Source organism: Astyanax mexicanus, chromosome 7 (assembly GCF_023375975.1).
Source record: "Astyanax mexicanus isolate ESR-SI-001 chromosome 7, AstMex3_surface, whole genome shotgun sequence".
Classification (NCBI taxonomy): domain Eukaryota; kingdom Metazoa; phylum Chordata; class Actinopteri; order Characiformes; family Acestrorhamphidae; genus Astyanax; species Astyanax mexicanus.
The window spans coordinates 8,505,883-8,520,721 of record NC_064414.1 but is presented as its reverse complement, the minus strand read 5'-3'; the positions used below and the strand labels follow the sequence as shown (position 1 = coordinate 8,520,721).

The 14,839-nt window shown below is 39.2% G+C and overlaps 2 protein-coding genes across 2 annotated transcripts in view; both read right to left on the bottom strand.

Moving 5' to 3' along the window:
* Positions 1-1,428: 1,428 nt before the first annotated feature.
* Positions 1,429-10,149, bottom strand: kcns3a (potassium voltage-gated channel, delayed-rectifier, subfamily S, member 3a). Its single transcript, XM_007247534.3, has 2 exons — positions 9,637-10,149; positions 1,429-5,872 (listed from the first exon to the last, which is right to left on the bottom strand). Exon 2 carries the CDS (start codon positions 5,802-5,804, stop codon positions 4,305-4,307), a length of 1,500 nt encoding a protein of 499 aa, XP_007247596.3. The 5' UTR covers positions 5,805-5,872; positions 9,637-10,149; the 3' UTR covers positions 1,429-4,304.
* Positions 10,150-12,819: 2,670 nt separating this feature from the next.
* wdr35 (WD repeat domain 35) overlaps positions 12,820-14,839 on the bottom strand; it is a 33,028-nt gene continuing 31,008 nt past the window's right edge. Inside the window, exon 28 of the mRNA XM_007247535.4 lies at positions 12,820-14,113. Coding sequence (XP_007247597.3) covers positions 13,963-14,113 — 151 coding nt within the window. The 3' untranslated portion in view covers positions 12,820-13,962. The remainder of the gene's footprint in view (positions 14,114-14,839) is intronic.

The window sequence follows — 14,839 nt, the reverse complement described above, 5'->3', positions numbered from 1 at the left end:
GTGGTTATATCGTGTTTACTCCTGCATCCCAAGCGCGCCCCCTCACGCTTCCCCTCGTGCTTCTTGTGCTTCTCAGGCAGCAGCAGCCTGTCACTCACACAGACACAGAGACAGAGACAGCGCTGTGTATCTACTTTTTGTGTCAAGAATCAAAACATTGCAACATGCCGTGTTTGATTTAATTGCTTTAAGTGACATCTCACGTCCTGCGATGTGACTATTGCACATGCAATAGACGATATATCATGCAGCCCTACTCACTGCAGAGCACTGCAGTCCCACACTTCCTTCTGGATGCTGGAACCTTTTCTCATTTTTGATGATGAATATATCTTCGTTTTAAATATTTATTTTACTGCATTTGCAACCCTTTACTTATAAATACTCTATATCTCTCTAAAGCCAAGTCCCAATTCCTACATGTTAAACATGTTAATGTATCACCGTCAGCAGATGTGCACATGAAAATCAACAACTCCCATATCGATGCATCCCTAACAACAAAACTAAGCATCTGTTGAGCTGCAGAGGAGCAGGAAGACAGACATGGGTCAGTAGCATTTTACCCTGAGAACTAAAGCCAAAAAAGTGCTATTGTTTGTCTATTGAGTTGAGTTTCCTCAAGTCAATTCACTCTCATGTCCATCAACCACAGCTCAGAGGTTTCCTGGCACGAGGCTGGACAGCATCACGCCTCACATTTCATCAGTGAGCACTTGCGTCCTGTGAACTCCTGGAAGAGCGTGAGCAGAATGCATTTTTGCAACTGCTCAGTGCACAGTTGGGTCTGAAGGAGTAGTTCTTTAAAAATCTAATTTACAGAATGTCCCCTTTAAAGTGAATGCAGCAGATTAGGCTGGATATGTTTGGTGCCTGAAGATTCTCAGTGCTGGACTGGAGAGATGAGGCTAATAACAAGTGGACAATACATGATTTTCAAGTTGAATTTTCAAGAATTGCTGTACAGCTCACTAGGGTTAGTCAAGTCGAGTCCGACCAAGACGAAGACCAGAACATATTGAGGTTGAGTCAAGACAAGATCAAGACAAGGCAGAGACCAAATTAATACAGGTTCTTGCCACAGTTTTGTCACAGAAAATCCATTTTTTGGGGTCCATAAAAAATATTTTCCTTATATGGGCATATTACATTTCTACTTCTCTGCAACATAATACTTAATTTTTTACAACATTGACCCTTCGGCCTTATAAGAAGACACTGCCCATACCATCTAGTGCTCAATGGATTGAAAATGACGGAATCCCAGTCAAAGGTTTCTACAGCCAGTTCAGACAGAAATATGAGCCCCGTAAAAACTCTCAATTTTATGTTTGAAACTAGTTACTGTAAAAAGCTAAATGTTAGTTTTTGGACTAATTGGGGTCCTTCTGATCCCAAAAGGATCCTTTATAAACTGTGCCCATATACTGTGCCCATATGAGGACACTGTCTTTTGCAAAAAACTTCCTATACAAAGACAAAGTTCAGTTTTTATACTTGCTAGGTTTGACTAATTCCAAATAATAATAACTAGGAGAAATAAAAAAATTCAAACCAAGCAAAAGTTAATGTCTCAGGAGGTTGAGTGAAAATGTTGGCAAATTTTGTTGAGACTGCTTTAACCTGGGGGGGTCATGAGGATGATGCTACACTGTATATGTGACTCTTCAAGCTTCAAGCTTTCAGGGTGCACAATAAAGTATAACCACCATGTTTACTTAACTTTTATTTTACTAAGCTTAATTTGTATATACAGTACTAATATCTGACCAAGAAAGAGACAAAATCCTGCTAGAAAAAAATACCTGACAAATTAAAAAAAAGTAATGAATAACTTTCTCAAAATTTGACCTTGTGATGTCAAACCAATGGCAAAATATACAATGGGGAAAAAAAAGTATTTGATACACTGCAGATTTTGCAAGTTTTCCCACCTACACAGAATGTAGCATTCTGTAATCTTTATCGTAGGTACACTTCAACTGTGAGAGACAGAATCTAAAAGCAATTGCCTGAAATACTGTAAGTATTTGATACAACAGAAAAATAGAACCTAATACCGCAGTCTCCCACATGATTTGGTAGCTCATTGGGAGAGCTGAGTTATCCACTGCACAGCACCAATTGGACCAGTCTAAAAGAATACATATGACACAACCTTCTTCTCTTCCTGAGTTTGGTTCGTTTAGGTGCTTGTGCTTTAGTTTTTTTTTTGTTCAAAGAGTTCTTTTTAGACATTGGCCAAGAACCACCTGCTACTTCTCAAATCTTACCATTCCCAATGATTCGTTATGGAACCAAAAATGTATGATCTTCTATGCCATCACTCAAAGAACCATTTGTAGGACTTACTGGGGATAGCGTGTGGGTTTTTTGGTTTATTTTTATTGTACAGGATTAGAGATGACTTAATGAACTACAATGTCTACATGGCAGCATATTAAACCTTAGATTTGGTATTATTTAGCTATTTATCATAAAGCAGAAACTTTGAGGAATAGTGGAGTTCCACAGGGTTCGGTTGAAGGACCTGTAAAACTGACAAAATCCCAGTGTTGTATGCAAATAAACACAAGACGTGACCAACATTCTAAACTGGAGAATTTTGCTAGAGTAGTAAATGAAAGAATTATATTCCGTCCAGCCTCACAGCCCCTGTGTTTCCAGCACAGTTGAGATAGATTCTGTGGGTATTCCCTTAGAGGCTTCATACTCAACTGAACCAGCAGTGAGAGGCAGCCAAGGTCAATATCCCAGAAAATATGTTCTCAAAAGACTCTCTTTGAGCACTTCACCATCTTTGTTTTTGTTTGGGAACCTTGGGTCTTGTTTCCCAAGAGCAGGTCTGTCTTGCATTGTGATTGGCTGCTGTTTACTCTTTACTGTTTTTAAGCATTTTAATGCTACTATGCTTGTACAGTACCCTGGAGCAGAGAGTGTTAAGAGGCATTGCACAAGGTTAGGGAAGAATAAGTTAGTGACCAAGCTGAGCATCTCGTCATACAATACAAAGTCTTCATACAGTTGGTCATGTGGTTTCTGACACTGTCATCCATACTTATTTTGGGGAGCAGAAGAATCCCATTTAGTCCAAAAACTAAATTGTAGCTTTCTACAGTAAGTGAATGAAGTAGTTTTAAACATAAAACTGGATGAGAATTTTTACCTGGTCCATGTTCCTGTCTAAACTGGCTGTAGAAACTTTTGACTGGGATTCCCACCATCTTATTTTCAATCAATTGAAAGTAATGTTGTCCTGTGACCAAAAGATGGTACGGGCAGTGTCTCCATATGAGGCCAAAGGGTCAATGTTTTAAAAAAAATCAAGTATCATGGTGGAGAGAAGTACAAATGCAATGTCCCCATATAAGGACACAGGGTCTCAAGAGGTTAATGATGACTGCCATTACTGGTATTTTGCTGGTATTAGTTTGCACTGTGCACTACCAAGTTTCCAGGGTTTCACTTTTTTAGATGGTCCATTATAGATGTCTTGTAGATGCTCATCTAATGTTCAACTAACGTTCCATTTAATATACAGCTCTTGAAAAAAATGAGACCACTTAAAAATGATGAGTTTCTTTGATTTTACCAAATTAAAAACCTCTGGAATATAATCAAGAGAAAGATGGATGATCACAAGCCATCTGACCAAGCTGAACAGCTTGAATTTTTACACCAGGAGTGGCATAAGGCTATCCAAAAGCAGTGTGTCAGACTGGTGGAAGAAAACATTAAAAACCAGGGTTATTCCAAAATTCCAAATGTTGCTTTCTGAACTTTATGAATATGAACTTGTTTTCTTTGCATTAGTTGAGATCTAAAAGCTCTGCATCTTTTTTGTTATTTCAGCCATTTCTCATTTTCTGCTAAATAAATGCTCTAAATGACAACATTTGAAATGTTGTCTGTAGTTCATTTTACTGAAGTGGTCTCTTAATGTTTTGGAGCTGTATATGCAATGCAACTAAACTCTAAGCTGAGTGTTTTAGTTTTGGTTCTGTATAGTCTCTAACCCTACACCTTTATACCTATATCTTTATACATCATTTACATTCCGCTTAGAGTTTGGTTGCATTTAATAGAAATTTAATTGTAATAAATGTTAGTTGTGTCTCTATGAGGCATCTATATTGGACCATCTAAGTAAGGTGTTACCGGTTTTAGTTCTAGTTAGCCTGTTACTTATTAGCTTTGCAGAACAAAACTAGACCTTCAAACACCAAACATGCCTCAGCTATTTGACGAGATTTTGGGCAAAAAGGGGGAAATGTGTACATTAGATTTTTCAACAACTTATTCCTTCATGTTGTGTCTCTGGTCTCAGTGAGACCTCCTGGGCAAACTGTCTCAATGTCCTGAATGCTGGAGGCATCTGTGGCATCCCCTTCACTCGCCACACTGCTCCTGGAAGACATGCTGGCCAATAGAGAGTTGACCCCCTGAGCGTACAAATCCTTTATGTTGAAGAAAGGCATCCCAGGGATCGGCCCTTTCCCTTCAAACCCATACGGGTCCGACTCGACGAGAGCCTTCTGTCTCTGGTAGTATTTGGAAAACTTGTTAAAGATGATGGTGATGGGCAGAGCCACCACCAGCAGGCCACAGATGATGCAAAGAGTCCCGATGAGTTTCCCAGCAAGCGTGACGGGATACGTGTCCCCATACCCAACTGTGGTCATGCTGATGGTGGCCCACCACCACCCGACGGGGATGGTTTGGAGCTCCGACTCATCCTCCTCTTTTTCCACAAAATAGATGAGCACGGAAAATATGGATATTCCGACTGAGAGAAAGAGGAGGAGGAGTCCGACCTCGTGGTAACTGTGCCGGAGAGTGGCGCCAAGAGATCGCAAGCCAACGGAATGGCGCGCCAACTTTAAGATTCTGAAGATCCTCATAAGGCGAAGGATCTGGACCACCCTCCCGACATTCTCCAGCTCCTCGCTCTCCTCAGGGTCCACCTTCTCGAACGCCAGCGTGGCATAAAACGGGACGATGGAGACAAAGTCAATGATGTTGAGGGTGTTGCTCAGGAATTTGCGCAAGCAAGGCGTGACTAACAACCGGATGATGAACTCAAAAGTAAACCAGATGATGCAAATAGTCTCAAAGATACTCAACACTGGATCCTCTATTGGTTTCTCATTGGAGTCCACCCGGTGGAACTCAGGCATGCTGTGAATGCACATTGCTATGATGCTAATCAGCACCACGCTCAAGGAAATAACAGCTAGGAACTTGGAAGATAGTGAGTATGCTGGATTCTCCAGTCGCAGCCAGAGCTGCTTGCGCTTCTCCGAACACCACGTGCCATCGAATTTCTCCATGTCCTTGTCGATTGCTGACAGTTCTTCCATGGACGAGTCAAAGCTCTCGTTAATGTTTTGTGGCTCATCTTCATTCCAGTCCCGGTCGCATCCTCCCTCTTTCTGTTCCTGGAACTTGTTGCTGCAACAGGTGTCTAGGTACAACTCCTTAATGCCCCAGTACTCCAGCTCTTGGCTGAAGCTGAACACGCAAAGTTCCTCCATCAAATGGATCTTCCCTGTGAGGTAGAAATTCAGCACGTAGCAGAAGAAACGAGGGTTCCGATCAAAGTAGTACTCACGATCCACCCCACTGTAGTCGTCGCAGAGCTCCAAGATGGCCGACTCTGAATGGCAGCAGAGCAGCTGTCCGAGACGCGTGTGCGGGAATCTCTGCAACACCACACGAGCCACCTTCTGCTTATAGCCGCCCACATTCAGGTTAATGAAGCTCTCGTCCGGACCTCGGTGGTGCAGGATCTGACCGTACACCATGATGGGTGCCTGGGGTTGGAGGGGCAGGAGTGAGGGCTCCACAGCTCCACAGTTTAACGCTCCATTCCCTGTAACACAGAACACTCAATGAGAAACCAGCGATATTAGTCCAATCTATATTTTTAAAAGGTGCAGGTAGTGATTTGTTAGTTGTCTTGAAAACCTTAATTAAGTCTCGACCTTTTAAAAGAGAATTTGTAGAGGGTTAAAGTGAAGTCCAGCACAGTAAAATAGTGTATTAGTGTTAAAATCAGTGTTAATATTTTGGGACTTTCTGTGTGTTAGTTATCCTAACATACCTCAGTGTTAAACAATCCATGGAGTTTGGGTTTTTACCCCTCTAAATTCGAGTTAAAATACAATTCCTCACAGCGAATTCTGTCTCAGAGGCTTCATCTCTTGATTTTGCTGAGTCCCAGCGTGCTCTGTGGACACTCTAATTCTTTATTTGTGGTTATTACTATAATTGTGAAGCATTTAGGTGCTCTTATCTTGGATGCTGTTAACTTGCAGTTTCTGAGGCTGGTAGCTCTGATGAACTTATCCTGTGCAACAGAGGTAACTCTTGCTCTTGACTGACCTTTACTTAGTTGAGTAGTTCCTGCCATAATATGGATTATAACATTACTCAAATAGAGCTATTCACTGCATACCAACTCTACCTCTTTACAACTTTGCAACTGATGCTCTTAAACAGATTAAGAGGCAAGAAATTCAAGTAATTAACTCCTGACAAGTTAAGCACAGCTGTTATCTGAAAGCCTGAATTCCAGGTTACTCTACCTCGTACGGCTGACTAAGAAAATCCAGCCAAGCAAGGGGTGCAAATATTTAATCTAAGCAAGATGTGCCTACAATGAAGAATCTAAAATATAAAACATATTCTGGTTGCTTACTAAATAATTCCATATGTTTTTCTTCAAAGTTTGGATGACTTTTTGATTAATCTACAATGCAGAAAATTTTTAAATAATGAAAAAAACACATATTTTTTTTGTCCAAACTTAGTTTTGTTTAATTGTGGTGGTTGTACTGATGAAGTGTTACTGGCTGTCTCTGTGTTAGGTTGGAGGGTGGATAAGTGTCTCCATCCTTATCCCTTACCCTTAACCTCCAGAGGTTTTTAAGGATAAATAGATATAAATATATTTATACTGCGGCATAGCTTATTTGTCATAATCTCTTAATTATTCACATGTATCTCCTATACCTCCCCTATACACTTTATTTCTTTTAATGAATTTCCCATAGGTACCTCAAGTCGTGTAAGTTAAATGAGTAAGTTGATGTACATATGAAAATTTGGATAAATTAACACTTTTGAGAGTTGTTCTAGCTGAGAAGTAAAACATTGTTTTTTTACAATGTTATAAAAAAAACTGTAAAATACGACTTTACATTGTGTGTTAAATTAACTCTTGTGGTAAAGATTAACATCTAACAAGATGTGGTAACGAGATTTTAACACTTTAGCAAGTGGGGATTATAAATTATCAAGTACAGTTTTAAATTCAACTCTGTAAGAGTTAATTTTACACAGTCATATTTACACTGTGTTATAAGTTACAAGCACTGCAATGACTCAAATCCTACTAAATCCTGTCAGATTTGACACAGATTCACATAATGAGCCTTTCAATATCGACAAACTTTCAGTCTGAGGGACAAAACTGAAGCAAAGCACAAAAAAACAGTGTTTAAAGGAAAGCATAGTACCCTTATTTGTAAAATAAGAATGTTAGCAATAATGAATGAAGGCTGGAACAGTATTTCTTAAATTTACTTTGAATTTAATTCGATTGAAGGCTTTATGAACCCAAATATATTTTAAGTCTTATCTGATCAACTTACTTTTAAGTATTAACATATATCCATTTCTGCAACAGCATCAGGCAACATATTCCATAAAGTTGAAAAGGAGAAAATGTAGAAATGTTTTAAAATATGTTCCTCTCAGAAAGATTACAATAGATTTGCATATTTCTCCCTATACAGCCCAGCATATTTAAACCATTGAACCAATTAAGAATTCAGGAGAAATTTCACTGTAAAACACAAAGGCATAAGACTATGATGTCTACAATGGCTGAAAGAATCACATGGAAGCAAATGATTGCTTTGATAAACCTTTATCAAGCCCTATAATGCAGAGTTTCATTTATGAATACCACTAAAAACTTTATTGTGCAGAAAAGAAGACTTATGATAACCATGTCCAGAAGTGGCAAGAAGGCTTCTGGGATGGACCATCACACAGTGAAATGTGTGTTGTGGTCAGACAAATCAATAAATCAATATTCCAGATCTTTTTAGGAAAAAATGAAGCAACGTATGTTTATTTAAATATGACATGAAATTAACCCAAAAAAAAAAAACATGAATAGGACAAAAGTCAAAGCAAATGGTGTACGTAGTTTTAAAGATATGAAACTTTCTTAAATTAAAGTCTCTTTTTTGCAAAAAAGAAAACATTCTTCACATTTGTACAGGTTTTTTTGTCATTTTTTGATAATGAAATAAGTAAGAAGTGCAATAACAACTGAGAACACATTTTAAAGAATGAAAACAGTGCTCTAAACCTCTATGTAAAAAAGTAAAGCACACGCACCTGCCTTCAAGAACCACGAGAAATGACTTGAAAATTATGCTCAGATCATTTTATTTTAAAATCTTATAACCCCAGCACACCTTTAAACCCAAACACATATTTAAACCTCAACACATCTTTAGTTTAAACCCCAACACATATTTAAACCTTAACACATCTTTAAACCCCAATACACATTTAAAGCCAACACCTCTTATAACCCCAGCACATCCTATTACCATAGCACACCTTTAAACCTCCACACACCTTTACAAATCAGCACAGCTTTAAATCTCAACACATTTGTAAACCCTAGTACATCTTTAAAACTCAATAAAGTCTTAAACAGTTTTTAAATCCTACATCCTCAACACATCTTTAAACTTCAACATGTATTTAGACCTCAACACGCCCTATAACCACAGCACAGCTTTAAACCTCAACACACCTTTAAACCTCAACACACCCTATAACCACAGCACAGCTTTAAACCTCAACACGCCCTATAACCACAGCACAGCTTTAAACCTCAACACACCTTTAAACCTCAACACACCCTATAACCACAGCACACTTTTAAACCTCAACACAGCTTTAAACCTCAACACACCCTACAACCACAGCACACCTTTAAACCTCAACACAGCTTTAAACCTCAACACACTTTTAAACCTCAAGACACCCTATAACCACAGCACACTTTTAAACCTCAACACAGCTTTAAACCTCAACACACCCTACAACCACAGCACAGCTTTAAACCTCAACACAGCTTTAAACCTCAACACACTTTTAAACCTCAACACACCCTATAACCAGAGCACACTTTTAAACCTCAACACAGCTTTAAACCTCAACACACCCTATAACCACAGCACACTTTTAAACCTCAACACACCTTTAAACCTCAACACACCTTTAAACCTCAACACACCCTATAACCACAGCACACTTTTAAATCTCAACACACCCTATAACCACAGCACACCTTTAAACCTCAACACACCCTATAACCACAGCACACTTTTAAACCTCAACACACCTTTAAACCTCAACACACCTTTAAACCTCAACACAGTGAGAGCATCTTCCACTCCTGCTCAAAACACTACCAAAAGCTGCTAATGGCTATTGATCCCTCACAGTGATGCAAAACACAAGCTTTTAGAGTCATTATGAGAATCTGAACACTGGCCTGGTCTGACCTCATCTGATCTGATCTGATAATGTAGTTTCTTCCCTTACCTTCAGAAGTTCAGAAGCTGCTTTCAGAGCTGGATCAGAGCAGAACTCCTGAGTGAAGTGTCAGAACTCTGTTTTATGACAGCAGCAGCAGCAAAGTGATCAGACTTTAATCAGATCCTGAATCAGCAGTGATGATGATGATTATGATGCTGCTCCAGTGGAAGAGCTGGAGATCAGACTGGAGGAGGAGCTGGAGCTACAGGAGTGCTGAAGTTTAAACAGAGTGATGGAAAGGCTAACCACTCTCTCTCTTTCTCTCTCTCAGACTCCACAGCTCTCCTCACTCCTCTTCCTCCACGGGACGCATCCTCTCTCCCGGTTCCCGCTCGCGCTCTGCTCCCGGTTTAGGTCGCCGCGTGCACCGTGCCGCTGGACTGCGTGTGCGCATGCGTGTCACTGGCTCGGGCCAGCGAGTCAGCGTGCAACTTCTCCACCGGGGACGCGCCTCTGACTCTCAGCATCCAAACACCCCCCCACCCCACACACACACACACACCCCTGAGAGAGAGAGAGAGAGAGAGAGAGAGAGAGAGAGAGAGAGAGAGAGTACAAAGTAAAATAAAGTGAGAGAGAGAGAAATGATGGTGGCAGGTGAGAAGAAAAAGAGTTAAAAGGAGATAAATTAAAGGAGATGAATTAGAGAAAGACAGAGAGAGAGAGAAAGAGAGAGAGACGGAGAAATGATGGTGTGAAAGAGAGAAGAAAAGAAAAGGGGGAAGAGAAAGAAACGATGGTAAAGTGAACGAGAGAAAAAAACTGATAGAAAGTTAAAGAATGAAAGAGGGTGAAAGAGCAAATAAATCAGAGGAGGGAGAGAGAGAGAGAGAGAGAGAGAGAGAGAGAGAGAGAGAAGGAGAGAAATGTAAGAAAAATACAGGAGGGTGAGACGAGAGAAAAATGTTAGATGGAGAGTGAAATGTCAAAAAGTGAAAGAGATGCAAAAATTGAGAGAAAAGAAAGAAAGAGAAAAAGAGGATGTTGGGGCGAGACTTATAAAGTGAAAGACAAACGAGAAACAGACATGAAGAAGACATAGAGAAAACAAGAGAAATGAGAGAGAGAGAGAGAGAGAGAGAGAGAGAGAGAGAGAGAGATGAGGTAAAAAAAAGGTAGAGAAATAAAGAGAGAGCAATAAGAAATGGATTAGGGAGAGAGAGATATACAAAGTGAAAGAAAGTAGAGATTGAGAGAAAGAGAGTGTGGGGGGGAATAAAGTAAACAAAGAAGATGAAAAGAGAGAGACAGAAAGCTCTGTGAACAAAAATGTAAAAAAAAAGAGCACAAGAAAAAAACAAAGTGAAGAGTAAAGAGAGAAAGAGAGTGAAAAGGCAAACAGGGATAAATAGAGAGGTGAAAAAGAGAAAGAAAAAAGCGATAAAGAATAAAGATAAAGTGAAATACACTATGTTGAAAAGTATTCGGACACTGTATGACACTTTCTGAAGAGTTCTCTGGAGAGACTGGAGCTTCGTCTACTGAGGAGGAGGAGGGTGGAGAGATGGAGGGATGGAGGAGTTTGGATAAAGAGAAGGATAGAGGGATGGAGGAGTGCGGATAAAGGGAAGGAGAGAGGAATGATGGGATGGAGGAGTGTGGATAAAGGGAAGGAGAGAGGGTGAAGAGACAGAGGGATGGAGAGATGAAGGAGTATGGATAAAGGGAAGGAGAGAGGGTGAAGAGATGGAGAGTTGGAGAGAAGGAGGAGAATGGATAAAGGGAAGGAGAGAGGGATGGAGGAGTGTGGATAAAGGGAAGGAGAGAGGGTGAAGGGATGGAGGGATGGAGAGATAGAGGAGTATGAATAAAGGGAAGGAGAGAGGGATGGAGGAGTGTGGATAAACGGAAGCAGAGAGGGTGAAGGGAAGGAGAGAGGGTGAAGGGATTGAGAGATAGAGGAGTATGGATAAAGGGAAAGAGAGAGGGATAGTGGGATGGAGGAATGTGGATAAAGGGAAGGATAGAGGGATTGAGGAGTGTGGATAAAGGGAAGGAGAGAGGGATAGAGGGATGGAGGAGTGTGGATAAAGGGAAGGAGAGAGGGATAGAGGGATGGAGGAGTGTGGACAAAGGGAAGGAGAGAGGGATGGAGGAGTGTGGATAAAGAGAAGGAGAGAGCGATGGAGGAGTGTGGATAAAGGGAAGGAGAGAGGGATAGAGGGATGGAGGAGTGTGGATAAAGGGAAGGAGAGGGGGATAGTGGGATGGAGGAGTGTGGATAAAGGGAAGGAGAGAGGGTGAAGGGCGGATAAAGGATTAGTAAACTAATAAAAGCTTCTCTAATGAAGAAGAAAGAGGAATTCCCTGCTGTTTTCCTCAACTTCTCTCAGAGCGCGAGCTCCAAACCCTCTCACCGGACAGCGGAGAGACAGAGGGCACGCGGAATAAAGCTAAACAGCACCATCTACAGGCCTCTGGGGACAGTGCAGGACACTGAGCTTCTGACTTCTGTAGGGCATATTATAACATCTCCTGTACATTTTGAATATGAAACAAAAGTATTTTTAAACCCTTTCCCTTTATAATTGATGACGCAAATATGTATGGAGCTTAAAAGATGACAAAAATTTGACTCACATTTTGTATACTTAAATTAAATTTATGTGACTTTTGAAACACTTGCTATATTTAATGGTTTAATTCATACATTTTGATTTTAACAATGTTAGTAAGTGAAATGTGCTGTTGAAAAATACATTTAAAAATAACTTAAATATTAAAAATAGTTAATACTTTGTATATTTTTTGTTTTAAATCAAAAACTCAAATTAATGGATCTGGTTTTTAATTCGGATCACAAGTTTCTATTTTAAAAGTAATATAATATTTTCCATTTAATATTTTGTTTCTCTATATTAAGCTGAGATAAAGCTTAGCCTGTAGTGGTAAAATATCACAGTAATTAAAATAATCATTAATCAAGATGAATATTTAATTTAGTTAGCAAAATAACAAACAGTAAATGGCATATGACTTGTAAAGTTTACAAAGATTGTAAATAGTGTTGTGAACTGTGATCAGTCATACGCTCAAAAAACTTTATGCCACAAGAGGGCAGCCTTTCATAAGCCAGTGATTATCACTGGCTTGTGTGTGTGTGTGTGTGTGTGTGTTACTAAATAGTTTACAATAAATATACTCCTAGTAATAATGATAATAGGAATAATAATAATAATGCACCAATAATACTTTAGATAACTTTTTATTTTACTATTCAGGACAATAAAAACATATTTGCATACACATGTTGTTTGGTCTCTTTCATAAAACGTCTCTATGGGTATGGTGTGTTAAACATTCTGCAACAGGCTTTGAACCCACACAGTAAAAATAGCTGCTCTCTCACTTTACAATCAATGCAACATGATATGTTAGATATCATTCTGTATAACATTTGTAAAAAATAACTGGGATGTGAAAGATAACAATATGACTTAAGAATGCATCTGAATTTGTTATATAAAATGAAATTTATTAATATATGGAATATGTAATGTGACAAAAATGACATGGTCAGACTTCAGTTTAAGTAAAATGTATATAGCCAGTTAGACTTTGCTTGGAATGTAGTTAAACATCTTGTCCAAATGATACTGTAGTGTTTTCCATATGTCTGTATCCAGTATGTACAATCAGTCAACACAGACAACAATTCCTGTGTGTATTAAAAAAATAAGTCAAATGACTTAAACATCAGAGTTATTAAAAGTCAATGAGCGGATGCTGAAATAGCATTATACTGGATTAGATTATAAGTGTTTCCAGACAGAAATCTTGTATCTCCATGAAAAAATGTGCACTTTCAGTGTAAATCAATGTGGAAAACATTATTTTTGGTATTGTACTATTAGTACATTCAACATAATTATCACACTATGTAAAAAAAAAAAACTTTTACATTAAGTTTCAAATTTTCCTGTTGCATGTGAAAAAACAGAAAATGGAGATAAAAGATTTTTATGACCGTGTCAATTGGCTGGGTTATGATCCACTGTTGGCTGCTTGTGATCCATTCACAATTAATCTGTACCTTGCAAACTGGTGAAAATCTGAAAATCTGGCATACAAACTGCAGATAAATGGATTAGACAAATTATTTCAAAAGCATCAGAGTTATAAGACATTTAAATACCCTGCCTCAGTGCCTCACTCTTGTACTTTCACTGTGTGTTCAGTTAACTGCTGAGTAAGTTGAACTCTGCTACAGTTCATGAAGTATGAAGCGTCCAGAGTTTCCACTTGGCTGCAGATAAAAAACAATGATGAGTTAAGACTCAAGAGATGTGAACTAGGCAAACAGAGGTGGACAAAGACACAAGAAGGTCAGTCTCAGGTCAGAGAAGAATGGCAGAGAGGGCAGAAGTTGTAGTTTGTGATTTCTTGCTCGTGTGCACAGTGTTTGCACACGCTGCACATCCAGAACTGATAATCCGAGATGCTCCTGCCGGTCACTATACAGGTGGGCAGCTTGCCCTCAGTGCTGAAAGAGAGAAACATACATTTATTTTAGCTTTGCTTATGTCTCACTTGAGCCACTCAAGCGTGAAAGCTGCTGGAGTGAATTACAAAACATACTTTGGGAAGGTTTGAAAGGATTTCTTGTAAAACCTTTAATGCATGGTTAGAATCACTGTTACTGGCAGAACACCAATAGGGTTCAAAGGCTGCAGGCAATAAAATGTAACATATAATTATAATCTGGCTAGCCTAAACCCAATGGCTTACAGACAAATGTCTAGACTGCAGCATGGACGTAAATGTATTGTGCAATGTAAATCCTGGATAAAAATCCTCAAAATTCTCATGGACAGAGAGCAATCACTTGGACTCAATATGTAACAGTGGTACTATTGCCTTAAGGCATGTTTATCTTATTTAACTTGTCTTTATTAAAACTCACCTCACTCTGGTGTTCAGAGATCAGAAGGTCAGCTGTAAAATATAGCTGAAAAGGCTTTGTTACAGAAAAAAAGCTTTAAAAAAGGTTACAAAAAGTGTCTTTATGCGAGACCTTTTTAAAATGTGTACTCGACAACTACATTTCACTCAGTTTTTTTCAGCATAGGAATACATTGTAGCTCCAACTATAGTCATGTATCTGTTTCTCTGCATGCTTTATTATTATCCTCCTTTCACCCTGTTGTTCGTCAATGCTCAGGACTCAGGTGGTGTGTTAGTGTGTGTTCTGTTGGTACAACTGGATCAG

Excerpts from the sequence above, each read along its gene's own strand:
- kcns3a (XM_007247534.3), bottom strand. The coding sequence starts at position 5,804 with ATGGTGTACGGTCAGATCCTGCACCACCGAGGTCCGGACGAGAGCTTC.